Source organism: Protobothrops mucrosquamatus, unplaced genomic scaffold (assembly GCF_001527695.2).
Source record: "Protobothrops mucrosquamatus isolate PMUCROS unplaced genomic scaffold, P.Mucros_1.0 scaffold2281, whole genome shotgun sequence".
In the NCBI taxonomy this organism is placed as follows: Eukaryota; Metazoa; Chordata; class Lepidosauria; order Squamata; family Viperidae; genus Protobothrops; species Protobothrops mucrosquamatus.
The window spans coordinates 112,449-128,836 of record NW_015388368.1 but is presented as its reverse complement, the minus strand read 5'-3'; the positions used below and the strand labels follow the sequence as shown (position 1 = coordinate 128,836).

At 34.8% G+C, this 16,388-nt stretch overlaps 1 protein-coding gene across 2 annotated transcripts in view; it reads left to right on the top strand.

The window, feature by feature from the left end:
• The window catches only part of STXBP5 (syntaxin binding protein 5), a 107,759-nt gene that overhangs the window by 24,115 nt on the left and 67,256 nt on the right, over positions 1-16,388 (top strand). For both annotated transcript variants that reach the window (XM_015824554.1, XM_015824555.1), the window contains exons 3-5: positions 5,882-5,963; positions 6,778-6,878; positions 15,272-15,406. In XM_015824554.1, the coding sequence (XP_015680040.1) occupies positions 5,882-5,963; positions 6,778-6,878; positions 15,272-15,406 (318 nt within the window). The remainder of the gene's footprint in view (positions 1-5,881; positions 5,964-6,777; positions 6,879-15,271; positions 15,407-16,388) is intronic.

Here is a 16,388-nt window from a genome sequence, read left to right as displayed (position 1 = left end):
CCAGTTGCTGGCATCCCACAGCCCGGTACTGATCCACAGACCACGGGTTGGGGACCCCTGCAGTATAGTATATGCCAGAAGTTAGCAGTTGCTTCATTGAAAATTCCTAGTTTGCAGTTTGGCTATAAAACTGCCCCACCCCTTGGATTTGTGTCTTTCTAGTGTTAATGGTTGTCAGCTTAATCCTGATCCAGGCAAATACCACTGTTGACCATGCTTTTGATTCTGTTCTAGGGAAACACCTAATGTTTCAATGTTGCACTTAGGAAATCAGAAAACATGCAATAATGTTTTTGCAGTAAATATATTGATTTTGATGGTAGTTGTCTGTTTGATTTCTATGCAAAAATTGTTTTAGAACAGCTAGTTTGACTACTGTATTACATTTTTAATATAACATTGTTTGAACGAGTGCAATTTGCTGCTGTTGAAAAGCAGGAAGTATATAGAAGGAATTATAATTGGTTGTGTTTGTTGGTAATACTGTGTTTCCCCAAAAGTAAGACCTACCCCCAAAATAAGACCTACCTTGATTTTGGGGGGGCATAATATAAGCCCTACCCCAAAAATAAGCCCTAGTTTTGGAGTGGGGCACATGCCTAAAAAGCTGGGTGGGGAGGTGGAGCTGCCCCCTGCACCCTACACACACTTAGCATTGCAGCCAGGCCTCCCATGAATTAACACCTGCCATGTCTCGCTGGCCCACTTCTTCTGTGGTTGAAGGAAATGCCTCTGCAGGCTGAGAATGAAGCTCCAGCCTGCATTTCGCCATCAGAGGCCTTCCATAAAGGCCTCTGCAGCCAATAACTGAGTTACTGATTGAATCCGTAGCTCAGTTCTCAGCTGCAGAGATCTGAAATGCAGGCAGGAGCTCCATTCTCAGCTGCAGAGGCATTTCCTTCGGCTGCAGAAGTGGGCTGGCTGGCTGGGGCTGTTGGTGCTGCCACCGCAAGGTGAGATCATGGAAAAGACAGCCCCCCCCCCCAAAGTGTCTCTTTTGGAGACAAAAAAAAAAAAGACCGAGTCTTACTTTCAGGGAAACACGGTCATAAGGCTATTGTGATTTGAAATTTCTGTGATATATAGTACCTTCATATTGCTTTGTAATAGAAGTCTAGTCATCACAATTTTTACTTTTAAATTTATGAAGGTGTTAAATTATGTGAGAATATTTATTATAATTATGTCTTCTTCAAAGCTGAATGAACGTTTCCCATTTAGTAACTTATTCCCTTCAGCTATTTACTGATTTATTTATTCATTCATTCATTTACTGGACTTTATACCACTTAAAATTAACCGTTTCTGAAGTATCTAGCTCAGCATACATTTTGGAGAAGAAGTGTTCAGTGGTTAAACTTAAATGGATGAAAGTCTGGACAGCTGTTTGAATGACTGAAAATAAACTTTAGAAGTTTGTCCAATTAATCCACTGAAATCTTAATATAAGAAAGGTCATTGGATCATTGGATCCAGTCCCTTATCACTCCAGGGATGTAAATGAAAGCAACTTTTCCAGAGATTTGTCCAACCCTCAATTTAAACATCTCCAGCAATAACTTCAAATACATCATATCTCCAGGTAGTTGCTTTCACTGTTCATGTACTAGGTAGCTTTCCTTTACATTTAATTGGAATCTACTTTTGTATAATAGTTCTGTTGCTCCACATCCTGCCTCCTGGAATGAAAGAAGTCTTGATTGTTTTCTAAGTGCTTCAGATATTTAGAGAATGTGGTATCATATACTTCATCATTCTTTCCTTCTTAGGGCTATTTAAATCTCTTCATAAGGATTAGTTTCTAGTTCCCTGATCAACTTTACCATCCTTCTCTGAATCTGTTCCACATGACTAAAATTCATTTTAAAGCATGATCTCCAGAAACTGATACAGTTCTGAAGGTGGAGTTTGAGTCAAGGTGGAGTAGTGTGCTAGTGCCAGCTTGTACTGACTTGCAAGAGCCAATTGTTAAATGTTTTTGGAATTTTGTGGGTCACTTGAGAGCAGAGCTAAACCACTATGGCTGGTGCACTGATCAATCATTCTGCAAGTAGTGGCAGTGGAGTGGCAATGGAGCTGGAAGTGTTGGTGAAGCCTGCCAGGTTTTTTTTCTAGAAAGCCAGTTGCTGAATATTTACCACAACACCATTGGGAGTGACTAGTGTGGAATAAAGTGTAACTACAGGTAGTCCTTATTTAGTGACTATCTCGTTTTAGCAACTATTTGCAGTTACAACAATGGTGAAAAAGTAACTTCGTAACCAATCTTCTCATTTATAACCTTCACTGGTCTGTAAAGCAAAGGAAAGCTGATGACAGATCATAAGTATAGTTGTAGTTCCCCTTAATGACCATTTCACTTGACAACCGAATTGCCAGTCCCAATTGTGGTTGCTAAACAATAACTACCTGTTTTACTTTTGGTGATATTGTTATTGATGCAACTTAAAAGTACATTTGCCACTTTTGTACCAAATTATACTGCTGACTCACATTCATTATGTAACTAGGTTATATTCCTATATTCATATCACAAATACTGTTGCAAAGCCAATTATCTCCTATCCTTATCAGAACTGAATTTGGTGAGGCGGGAACCATTACTTATCTTCCCTATTTTGAGATGTTTTGATTCTGTCTTTGCCAAGTGCAGCCCTTGCAGTATTATATCTGATTTGATTTCTGTTTCCTAACTGCATTAACCTGCTTTTGTCTGTGTTAAATTTTATTCTGTTAGTTCAGCTTGTTTATCTAACTTGTCAAAATAATTTTGAATGCTGTTCCTCTCTTCTAGGATATTTGATTTCCTATGAAATTTTGTGTAATAAGTAAATTTTATAATACTTCTTACTTCCTCATCTAAAATTTAATGAAAAATATAGGTCAGTTCAGGGCTCAGGATTGTGAATTCCCATTGAATTCCTAAATCTGCTTTGAAAAAGGGCCATTGATAAGCATTTTCAACTGTATTCAGCTTCTAGCTTTAGAACATTATTATGCTCATGGTAGAAAAACTTTCAGTAGAAGTAATTTAATAATTTAGCAGCTTACAACTATATCCAAAAATAACTTCCATCTAATTCACTTGTATTATTTCTGTAATTTGTTTTCCAGAAGGATCTATAATTATCTGAGTATTAGGGGAAAAAGGAAGACACATTTTAGCCAGTAGATGAAAATTGAAAGCCACAGTCTGGCCTTTACCTTTATTAAACCTGATTCAAGTTGTAAGAATGCATTAGAAACACAACAACACATCTGAAATGCCACCCTGAGGAATTTGTATTGAACGAGTTCCAAGGGGCCAAATCTACAAAATAGTGCCAGCTAAACTCTACCTGTGAACTAAGCCAGAGATTTAGTTTGAAATATTAAAGCTGATTCTAATTTGGTCCTTGAATCAGTTTAAATCTTAAGTGGGGCATCTGTAGATATGTGATATTTCAAATATTACACTATGTATTTCTATTGCTACCAATGAAGAGCTAAAGGAAATATTATATTCACTGTAAAATAAAAATGATATATAGATAGTCCTCAACTTACAAGCACAATTGAGCCCAAAATTTCCATTGCTAAGCATGACTGAGTTGTTAATTGAATCACTGTAGTTGTTAAGTTAGTAACACAGTTGTAAAGTGAATCTGGCTTCCCCATTGACTTTGTTTGTCAGAAGGTCGCAAAAGGTGACCACATGACAACCATCATAAATATGAGCCAGTTCCCAAGTGGCTGAATTTTGATCACATGACCATGGCGATGTTGCTGTAAAAAGCAGTCATAAATCATTTTTTTCAGTGCCATTGTAACTTCAAACAGACACTAAACAAATGGTTGTTAAGTCGAGGACTACCTGTAATGGAAAATGATATCCTTTGTCAGAATTCTTTGACATCTTATCATTGCATCTTGTGTTTCTTAAATTGTTAAATCAACATTTGGGTTTTTTGACATCATTTTATTGATACAAGGATGCAGTAAACTGGCAGCAATATGCATTGAAGTAAAACTTAATTTGGAATATTTGGCTTTGCAGTCCTTTTTTAAAATAGCATTTTAAAGTTATTTAAATTTTAACACTATTATTTTGTACCTAAACTTGGTAGACGTTACCAGCTATTAATTTAGAACCGATCAGAAAGCAAATAATTGTCTTTGAAATATTTACCTCAATCAATATTAAGATCTGTAAAATCTATTATTTGTTGTTTTCATTTCCTTACAAACAATTCTGAAGTCATATTTATAAAACTAAAATAAACTATCAAAAAGCCTTTTAACTCAGTCACCCTGATTGGCATGGAGCTGAAGGAACCTATTCCCTGAATTTTTACCTTCACAAAGAGTTCTTTTGGTCATCTGAAAATACAAATCACCAAGTAATTCAGGAAAAGCAAAATGTGTTTATTAAGGGGGGGTGTCACATTTTTCTATAGGGAACAGATACAAATGATACATACATTGAGAATAGGTGATGTGTCAGAAAGCAACAATAAAAGACATTGTTTAGATGTGAGAAAAGCCAGATATCCTTAAAATATGTTGTATCTTTCCCATTTGTGCTTGTTTCTTTAATACTTGCAGCACTCAAGAGCACTATTGTTTAGTTTATGAATAGGCTAATTTTTGTGTATTAAAAAAGAAGTGGATTTGGCGAAAAAAAAAAATAGTTTCCTGAAATTTAAATGAAAGCATGGATCTCATTCTAAAATGCTAATATCACCTTTAATTAAAAGCCCAATAATGAAGCCTAAAATTTGAATTAATAGTTTGAAATGAATGTGTATTCCTTAAGTGTATTGAAAAGTTACTGTGCATATGCATGGAGCAAACCACTTTTAAAGCACTAGAATTTATAGCCAGGAGTGTTCTTTCTGATATAATTCAGAGTTCTGTTTGGATTCAGTACAATCATTCCAGATTAAATGCAGTCTTATTTCTATCCATGACATATGTTAGTTTTTGAGATGGCAAGTCTGTTATTTCATGAGTAGATTAAGTATTTATTTTTTTAAAGTTTTTGTTTTAATAATGAAACCGTAAGTTCAGATTAACTGGATACTGTTCTTTCATCATCAATGGGCTTTTAGCTATTAATATTTCTTCCCCATTCATTCCATATTTACCATTGTGAGTTAGGTTCTTCATTATTTATACTTCTACTTCATGCTGAAAAAAAATTGCTGATCTGTACTTCTTATGAGTGATGTTATATCTAGTTTGATATTAACTGAATCAATTTTTGAATTGGAAAACTTTTAATTGCTATAAAGCTCTGATTTAGTAAAGGAAGCTAAAAGATTGTGTAATTAATTTTTCATACGTTTTCTTGAAAATTAAAAGCAGTTTAAATAAAATATTTGATTACATTATTTATAATATATTATTTATTTTAGAATGTTAACGGCTGCAAAAATAAGTGTTGAATATCCATCTACTTTCCTTGTCATATCTTTTCATGATAGTGGAATTTTAACTTCATTAATTTTAACTACATATTAGTAGGATTGAAATTAGCTTTTGAAATATTAATATTGTCTTATGATTATTCAGATTTTCAGTTTTATATGTATGCTACAATATTCTGTACATTTTTATATAAGAAAATGAAATAAGTATAAGTTTTATAAACCTAAACTAAACTGGTGACTTAAAACTATTTATGATAATGAGGTCTTTAAATTAACAAGTCTTAGTATATTTTAGTTATATATTAAAATAGAGGAGAAATATTCATTTGCCATGTTAGTTCAATGAAAGGTTCCAGTAAATATTGTTGCTATCATAGAAGCAATTAGTTAATAGACGAAGTATATGTAAAGTTTTGAAGAGTTTACTATATTTTCATATGTATAATATTCCTTAATTAAACTAATGCCAGATTTGGTCGACCTGGAGTTGAATGCTATTGCCAACATGATAGTGGTGCTGCAGTAATCCAGCTTCAGTTTTTGATCAATGAGGTTTGTAAACTTGTATCTGATTCCTTTACCAAGGGGTTGTTTTTGTTTTTGGTAGATAGAGAATTCAGAAACTTGTTCTATTGTACTGGGTGGCTAGTTACTATCAATGGTATTTAAAAACGTAAGACAAATTTGCTTATTTGATTGATTAAAAAAACCCATTCAGTAAAGATTTTTTTAACTTAAAAGTTGGTCTCTGTTACTATATTTAAAAATTTGTTAATTGTGAATATCCTCATTTATCCAAATATATTTTTTAACAGAATACTGAATAACAATATTTAAAATCCTTAAGATTATGTGTTCTTTCTCCTCTTGGTAGTGTTTTTATTTATATTGTTTTTTATTATTAAATTAAGTTTAGTTTAATAATTAGTTTAATTATTACAGTGTGTATGATAAAATGCAAATTGAATAAATGACTCTGCCTAATCTAAACAATAATTGGATAATAAGTTGTAGGAATTTCTGTTAGTGTATATACTTGGGTAAAATGGCAAATTATGTTTTATCATTCAGAGCCACTTAGTTGTATACTGCCTCTTTATTTTATGCATACAAATAAAGGAGATCAGAAGAAGTTTGTTTTTCTGACATTCTTTTCGAAGCTACTATGAGGTTCTTATATTAAATTATTGACTCTGAATGACATAATCAGAAATAAATGAAATGGATCTTACCACTTTGTATTTACAAAACCAATAACTTCAAATATATTGATTTTACCCTTCAATTGCTATTGTGGAACTAGTCTTCCTAAAAGGACAGTGTCCCTAAATCTCTACAGATTTTAACTATATTTTTCTCTTTCAAGGGTGCCCTTGTGAGTGCCTTGGCTGATGATACCTTACATTTATGGAACTTGCGTCAGAAAAGACCAGCTATATTGCATTCCCTGAAATTTAACAGAGAAAGGTAAATAAATAATTATACACATATGCACACACTCATACATCTATTGTTTTCATGTTATATGATCAACATTAGACACTTTTAGAAAGAACACTCTACGATTCCTAAAAATCTTCCTTAGATTAGTACAGCCAAAAAAGGCATCTTGCACTATAAAAAAAAACCAAGAATAATAGATGCATATAAGATTATTTTAAAAGGCTATATATCCTTAGTTTCATTAAGATGGTAAAAAGCAATAAAATGAAATACAGGTAGTCTGCATTTAACAATGCTAATTAGGACCAATTACTCCATTGTTAAGTAACATGATCATAAGGGGGAAAATGTGACTGCACCACTTATTGGTGGTAGCTCTGGCAGTCCCAGTTGTTAAGTGAGGAGCTCAGATGTTCATGACTCCCAACTTCCTGCTGGCTTCTCCATTGACTTTGCTTGTGGGAGCCGGCAGGGAAGATCACAAATTGTGATCAAGTGACCACAGCGACACTGCAATGAATTTAAGTTCAAGATCCTGTCATTACTACTACTGCATTACTAAGCATCCCCCCCCCAATCTACAAATATTAGACTTTTCTTGCTGCCTTTTCAAAAGATAGTCGCCCCTTAGGTTGTAATTATTAAATTCTGATTATGTTCCTTGATTGTCTACAAGCTACTTACTCTGTATGTTTTTGTGATTTTCTTCCTCCCTGGTTCTAAAAATCAAAAACATTTTGTTGCTTTTATGTTTTAATCACATCAAATGATTGTGAGCAAAATGAACCATATTAATTCTAGTATAAATCCATGGGGATGCACCCCCCCCCCCCTAAATCAATTACTACATAAGGCAGACCCTCTTTTTTTCAAGAGCCTTGGGTGAACAACTCTGTCAAAAAAACTTTTGGTAGTCTAAGTAACCTGGTTCTATTAGACGATTCTTGAATATGTGCCTATTAAAACACCAAGAATTTAGAACTTACAGTATATTTACTGCCAGGAGTTCAATTCCTGGTAGACAGTTTGTACCCCACAGAAAAGAATCTCACCTACATATGTCTGATGAATCATAAAGAAGATGAAACCAGTCAAATGCAGCCTCCTGGTGGTCATTATAAATAAAAATACTACACATGCCTAAAAATAGAAAATTTTTCCCATCCCCAACAGGAGGCATGGAAGTAATGTAAAATCTCATCATGAGGCCATGGCATATGTAATATCTCTCTGGTTTGAATGCTGATGGAAAGGAAGGTGGCTTATATGTACAATTCTAAGATGAAAGAATTTTAAAAATAGTGATATTGACTTACAACTTTTAATGAAGAAAACTCGTGGATTCTGAAAAGTATGACCACAATAGTACTCTTTTCACCAGAAACAAATATTCAGCTAATCAGTTTGTAATTTCATACATTAATCATGGATACCTTCTTAAATTGGCATTATATTTACCCCTTTTCCATTTTTTAATTGGAATAAAGGCAAGACATAAATACACTGAATAGTTTTGTTATTCAACATAAAAATTGTTATTCAAAACCAATTTTCAGAATTAAAATAAAGATTCAAAAGATGCAGAAACTAACAATAGTGATAATACATCAGATTCAGAAAATGAGAGTGATAAGCAACATTTCATGTGGCAAAATGTGTTTTCTGATGTGGCTTACCTATCTCTTTTTCTCCTGAAAACTAGTACTTTCTCTCTCTCTTTGATACAGTTGACAAAATATTATATATGAAGTCATGGGGAAGGTCTAGACATGAGTATAAAAAGCTCAATATGAGTAAGGTCTCTTGAACAGCAAGAAGTAGCAGGGAGACATAAAATTCTGTGTTTTCAAGAAGTCAGACAAGGCCAAGTGTCAAGACACAACTTATAGGATATTCTATAAGTTGTTCCAGTAATTTCTAACAGAAGTTTATATATTAGATACTTCTAATTGGTCCCAATCATACTGACTGAAAAAAATTGGTTGTTCAGGGTAATACCCTCCTCCTGAAAGTGTTGAGGTATCTTTCCAAGCCATCTGGCAATGTAGATCTACTGTTTGCTCTTGTCTCTTGTGGAGATTCTCAGTCATCCAGGTCATGGTTGTCTCAAAGGTGCTTTTTCAAAAGGCAACTGGGCTTTGTTTATTCATTGAGGAAATGTTTGGCGTCTCATTCAAGAAGTTTCTTCAGTTCTGTTTGAGCTAATAGGTTATGCCTTTTTGATGGGGTCAGAATTGGACAGCTAGGAACAATGGAGATACCTTTATTAAGATCTAGTCTCTGACCCTGCCGGATCAAAATTGACAAAATGAATTACATTTCCTTATCTACATGGGACAGGATGTGTGCTATAATGACGGAGAGTTAAAAGTATCTTTTAGTACTTAAAGCTTCATCAGCTTTGAGACTTTTTTTGTTTAGATAAAAATTAAAACAAAAACAATAAGTACGACTTGTAAATGTTTAGTCAGGTTATGGCATGTCCTTCCCTTTCATGCTAATTAATTGTTCATTCTTCAATCTTAGGCTATTAGATCAGGCAGAGGAATTATCTATTTACCCTCTGTTTTGTCCTTCCACATTTTAATCCAGATAAGAATGCTAACTAGTTAATGCTTATTTGGTGGCCCTAGTAAATAGTTTTATAAGCTTTTCCTGTTCTACTGCTGCTTGACTTCAGTAAAATCAACAGGCAGGAAGCAATTGCTTCAATATGGGGAAAAAACCAGCTTTGATGCAGCCCTGTCAAACTAATGTTGAACTAAGAATTACCAGATTTGGGACTATTGTGATATACAGTTGTATACTGGACACACTTTCTCTCTTGGTGCTAGTGATAATTCTACAATTCTACAGTTAGGGTAATCAAGGGATTAAGGCGACAGCTTACTTAGTGTCAGTGAGGTTGCTGGTGTTATACAGGCTTTTGTGAGCAAACAATATTTCTGTGATTGCTGTTAGGATTACACTGTTAGAATAGGGAGTAGTTGCTATAAGACAGTATCTGTTGTAGAGATAGTGATGAGGGATCCTGGCTTACAGGTAACCAGATAGCATTGCCCACAATGCCTAATCCGATGTTGCATAATCTTAGCTTGTTCCTTAATGCCAATGTCATGTATATTTAGGATCAGACAGGAAGAGAGTACACAAAGATTTTCTTGTGAATTAATTTAGTTGTTCTCCTTTTATTTGTAACATTTCCAGAATAAAAAAAAAGTTTCTCAGAGAATATTAACTATGCAAGAAACATTTGGTCAAAGTATACGAGCCAATCTTCACTTTCCCTTCTCTTTTGTCTTCTGAGGAATACAGTAAACTCTTATGGCTAATTTCTCTATAAAACCAGTATTAACTATCTCCATGCTGCCATAGTTTTGTTTCTGCTGCTGTTACATTGTATGTTTCTATCTTAAATTAGCTACTGTTATGTATATAGCAGCTACTAAATTCTCTGTACAGTTAATCAGGGCTTAAGGTACAGTTTAGCCAGTAATCTCTAATTCCAGTACAACCATTATTATCATCTTTCCTCTGGATATTGGTGCATGATAGGCAGAACCCTTGTCACATTATCTTTCTCTCACTCAGGAAGGTATGTCTCTTCAGCTGACTGATACTGCTTAAATCTATCTTTGCCTGCTAGTCATTTTTGTTTTTCTTTCCTCTGACTCCAACCGCTTTTTGACAGCTCCATAGCCCGCTTCAGCTTCTCTTACCAAGAAATACACTGTGCTCATGAAAAACTTGCTTTTCCTCTAAGCTGTTTCCCAGACTTAAGTTATCACAAGTAAAGTTTATGTGTCTGGCTGATCATGTAACAGAATGGTAAACAGCATTTATCTTCTCCACTCAGTCTTAGCTCTATTCTCTTAGGTAATCACTTTTTTTCTTGTTTTTCCCCAATGGTGCTGCTAATGTTATTTTGTCTTTACTGTCATTTCACTACCTATAAATTATGGCTACAATACATTGTGCAGTTTGTGAACTTATGTTATTAAAATCAGTAGAGCTTGCTTTTAAACAAAGGCCTGATTGTGATAGATTAAAAATATTTTGAATATGATCATAGAATATTAAAGTATAAATCTCCACTTGAGTATGAAAGTCAGTGATGAGCCTGAGCAAGTTATTGCCTTCAGTTTGGAGTCTAAAATATGTATATATAGTAATTGATCTTATATTATTAGAGTATCAATTGACAATATCTACCTGTGCTTTTACTTTAGTGCGACTGATTAAATTGGAGTTGAACTATTTAGGCTATGTAGCATAATATTGTTATTGCTGTTTCTATATGTTCCTAATTGTAGTTTTAAATAGAAGTAGCTGGGATTGGTCTTGAAATCATTTGAATAAGAGCTCTAAACAGTGAATGCATTTATTTTATTTATCACATTTCTATATCACCCATCTCAACTAAGTGATTCTGGGCAGCTTAAAAATAAAAAACATAAAAAGAGATATAGTTAAAAACAATATTAAAAAGAATTTTAAAAGTTAAAAATTCGAAAATTACAAAAGTTAAAAAAGGCAAAGGGAATGCCCTCAAGCTGCCAACCACCTCGAGAATTGTATGCAGTTCTTAGATCCCCTTGCCAGTTGGCAGAACCAGGTCTTGACACTCTTCAGGGGCAACAGCAGAGAAGGCTTTCTTTCTAGACTCTGCCAGTCAAAATTCTTTAACCAACAGGGTCCACAGCATATCCTATCTGCTTGACGGGGTGAGACAGGTCAACCGATCCCCAGGTGGAGCAGGTAGCCCTATGTAGAACACATTGCAGTAGTCTGTATTGGAAATGATTAGGGCATGAGTGACAGAAAGAAGGACCTCTCAATCCAGAGGCACAACTGGTGCATAATATGAAGTTGAGCAAAGATCCTTCTAGTCATAACTGCATCCTGTTCTTTGAGCAAGAGCAGTGAGTCCAAGAAAATCCCCAGATTGCATACCACTCCATCTGGAGCAGTGCAACCCCATCCAGCACCAATGATGGTAAACCCAGATAAAGAAGAGGCCCTACCTACAGCCACTCCATCTTCCCAGTGTTCACTTAAAACCTATTGTTCTACATCTAGACCCCTACAATCTCTAAATGCCACTTCATAAGGACATCCATAGCATCACTTCACCAGGGACAGAGATGTACTAATTGGTATCATCCGCAAATTGACAATAGCAATAGCACTTAGACTTACATACCACTTTGTAGTGCTTTACAGCCCTCTCTAAGTGGTTTACAGTCAGCATATTTCCCCCAACAATTTGGATCCCCATTTTACCGACCACGGAAGGATGGAAGGCTGAGTCAACCTTGAGCCGTTAACAATTGAACTGGCAGTCGGCAGAATTAGCCTGCAGTATTGCATTCTAACCATTGCACCACCGTGACTCTTACCTCATCCTATGTTGACAGATGATCTTACCCAGAGGATTCACGTAGATGTTAAAAAGGAGCAGATAGAGCCCTGAGCCCTGTGGCACCCCACAAAGTAGGGGTATGGGCTGGATCACTCACTTCCTATCAATCCCAGTTGGGACCAGCTTCAAAGAAGGAGGTGAAACAGCACAAAATGTATGACTGTTTCACGTTGGGCCATAAATGACCTGAGGTAGACCCATAGCCACCATGTTGGCCATAAACTCCCGAGGTACTTCCAAGGACAATAAATTGAAGCTCCCCAAGACCGTCTGCCTGGAGAACTACTGCCCAATTATCTACTAATTCATACACATATAAACATCCAAATTCAGCTCTGTCTTCTTTGCTCTCACCCTATGGAAGGCCACCCCTACCACACCAGTGGGCCCCCAGATTGAATTGCTCTCATGTAGGGTCCCCACATAATCAGTTCTCACAGGGCCTCAACCACCACCCTCAGATGGCCAGAGTGTCACTCTAGCTGGTCTTGTGATTCCAGCCACTGCTTGCTCTTGTTTGCTGTGACTGCAAGACGGCAATCTCACAGCAATCCCACAGGCCCTGCAGTATTGTTGCTGCCATCACCCCACTCGCTGATGCTGTTGGGTGCTAGCTGCTGGCCTGTTGCTTCATACTCCTATGGAGGTCCAGCCACTTTCCTGGGCCTGTTAAACCAATTGGCCATTGCCTGTTCCAGCCTGGTCTGGCTGCTTCACTCCAATCACTGGCCTAAGCCTCTGCCTGGGTAGCCCAATTAGGAAGCCTCCAACCTCTTGCCTGGAAAGTTCAGTCGGCTTCCTGGGTCTGCACATGGCATGCTGCCACTCATCATTCACCATTTCCTAATTGTTCTGCCCCCCAGGGAGGCACCAGCTGCTTGGTTGCTGAGTGCTCTAGCCGCTCTGTCATTATGACACATCTTCCAAGTTAGTATATTCTGAATGGTATTTTTAAATAATGGCTTTTTCTTAAAAGCTACAACTAGTACAAAATAATGTGGCTAGATTGCACAATAGGCAAATTATAGTAAACGATTTCACCTATTCTGAAGTTATTGGACTGGCTATAAATTTACTACCTAGTCAAGGTGAAGAAATCTGCTATAGAATACCAATCTATATATAGCTTAGGATCTGGATATCAAATGGTATGCTTATTCCCTGTCAACAAAGACATGGCAAAGATGCCAGCTTGAGTTTGCCAGGACTGCTGCCTCTTCATTACACATTTACTTGAAGGAGTGTATTCCCAAACACCATAGTAATAGAATCTTCTCTGTTTTGGCACCAAGCTTCCATTGCTAGTTTAAGACCTATCTGTTTGCTTTGTTTAATTGATACTGCTTATATTGTTTAATAACTATCCCGTAGTCACAGTTTTAAGATTTAAATATCTTTGATTACTGATAATTTAATTTATAAACAATACATTATTTTGAAGCATTCTTTTAACTTGTGATCAGTTTTTTTAAAGAAATATAATTGAATATTGTGATTTTTAAAAAGCAGTGTAAATGTGGGAAAAATAGACTAACATGAAAGCCAGTGCCTGCAAAGTAGTATGTGGAACAATCTCTTTAGTATACACATTTGCATTGTACATGTGAATTTCATGTCCAAAATTACTTTACAACATAGTAATAGTGTCACTGCATCCATCATGAGGTGAACATAACCAGTTTTGTAACATTTGAATAGTTACAGATATTTGACAAACTGATAATGCATTAATGCATTTTTAATTTGACCTTTAATGTTTAAGATTTTATAATGAAGCTATTTTAGGCAACATGTTTGTTTAATTGTTATGCATTATGCTAAGTTTTACAAAGCATGATAAAGGTTTCTCTTAAGTAGCTTTGACAGTTTTATCAGAGGAGACATATGGCCTACAAATACCAAAGGAAATCCTTTGAAAGCATCTGCAAATTGCCTCTCAAGTGACCTTGTTTTACTGTTAATACATTTTCATAAGTAATTATACAGATCATATTTAGACTTAATAATTTCATAATGTTTATTTTAATAAGAGCTGTATTGTAGAGCTGCAGTTTTACTATTTTATTAGCCACAGACATTCCAATAAACACCATGCTAAAATAAAGCCTAAATTAATCTACTTAGTACTTGATTTTTGTTTACCATTAAAAAATTCAGTTATTGAAAAATCTCTTGTCATTACTACATTTCCCATGTACAGTTTGTGTCTTTTGATGCTTATGTTCCCAAAAGATTATAAACTAACAGAAAAATTATTAAAAAATATTAATTTAAAATAATTTATTTTAATTATTGAAATAATTAACTAAAACAAGGCAATATAATTGTAGTAATTAGAAATTCTGAAAGATATGAGTACTAGGATCCTTAATTTGAACCATGTATTTTATAGATAAAAATATTGACTTAAAATGCAAATCTTATAAAGAAGTATTCTATGAAAGAAATGCTATTCAGTTTTTATGTTTGAATATAGTAGAAATAAATATTTTGGTAGATTGCATTTTTTCTATTAGATTTCATTGTAATGAGCAGAACATTTTAGTAACCAATTTTCAGATTTGAGATGTAGCAATTTGTCCCAGACATTTGTGACAAATTTGAAGAAGAAGTCATACAGTGTTAGATTTTCCAAAATGTTTTGGAAATATACTTACATTTTGTTGATCATAGAAAACATTTGACATATTTCCATATTTAAAGTCATAGAAGTATACTAGTTAAGAAGTAAAATGTGTTCTGTTTTGTGTGTATTTTTTTAATAGAGGCACATGGTTAGAAAATAACATTGTTGATGATGTTGAAAAAACTATGCTTAGCTTCCCCTTGGGGAAAAAAAGCAGTTTAGATAATATTGAATTAACTGTATGTGCTTTTGATAATTTTGTGTGTCTGTATTTTATTTTCAAACTATGCATTCATTTTATGGTAGTGTCTGATTTTACAATTTTGAATTTACTATTTTTAATACTATTTTTAATGTGTTCTCTTTCAGGATAACATTTTGCCATATGCCTTTCCAGAGTAAATGGTTGTATGTGGGCACCGAAAGAGGAAATATACACATTGTCAATGTGGAGTCTTTCACTCTCTCAGGCTACGTCATTATGTGGAATAAAGCCATTGAATTGTGAGCATGATATGGGTGAAAAAAATGTATATAGTCCATTTGGACTCTATTCTTTAAAATATATAAATAAATATATTTTTTTTACTGTCGCTTTGATGCTTTGACTATTGCTGTCCAGTAGGTATAGACATTGCGTCACATAATAAATCTGTTCGAAGAAAATATTGTTGTAAAACAAGGACCATTCCAATATTATATTAAGTGGTTATATGCATAAACCTGTACTCTATTCCTTTACTCATTTATAATTTATTATAGACCCATGAATATAACTGTTCTCTTCCAGTAGTATTTCAATAAATGTTGAATGAGATACGTTATAGGAAAGTGGGCTAAATGGAGACGTGGGATTTTGAATAATGTGGAGATCCATTTTCTGCATAATTCTTCTGCCCAATTTTCCAACATACTCACCTTTATTTACCCACCTCACCCTCACAGCAGGGATGCAGAAAAGTATCTGCTAATGAAAATGTTAGTAAATAACGAAAAAAGTAATTACATTTATTGAATAAGTGAGTGTTGAATAATTTTTAAGATTATGTTCTCTTTCAATTAATAATTAAAAAATACAATTACAAACTAATTAACTAATGCAAACTTACAAAAGAAAACAATAAAAAGAAAATATAGAAAGTATAGAAAAGAAAGAAAAGAAAAATGGGGAAGAAATGGCGAACTGAAGATGACTCTCTGTAGTCCCAGTGACTACAGCAAAATGTAGAGCTGGCAAGTAGACCTGCAGCAGGTTTCCATGTGCTGCTGGGTCTTGCAGTTGGCTGAGATTTGGCCAGTGGTTTCTGTAGGCTGTGCTGGGCTCCCAGAGATTTTCCCCCGCCCTCTGAGGTACTCCTGCATGCCTTACCTCAGAGTCTGTCTGCTTAATGATCATGAGATTGCTTAACAATCACAACAAGGAGTGCCAGATTTGTGGTCATTGAGCAAAGTAATTATGGGAAATCTAGCTTAATGATCGCTTTGC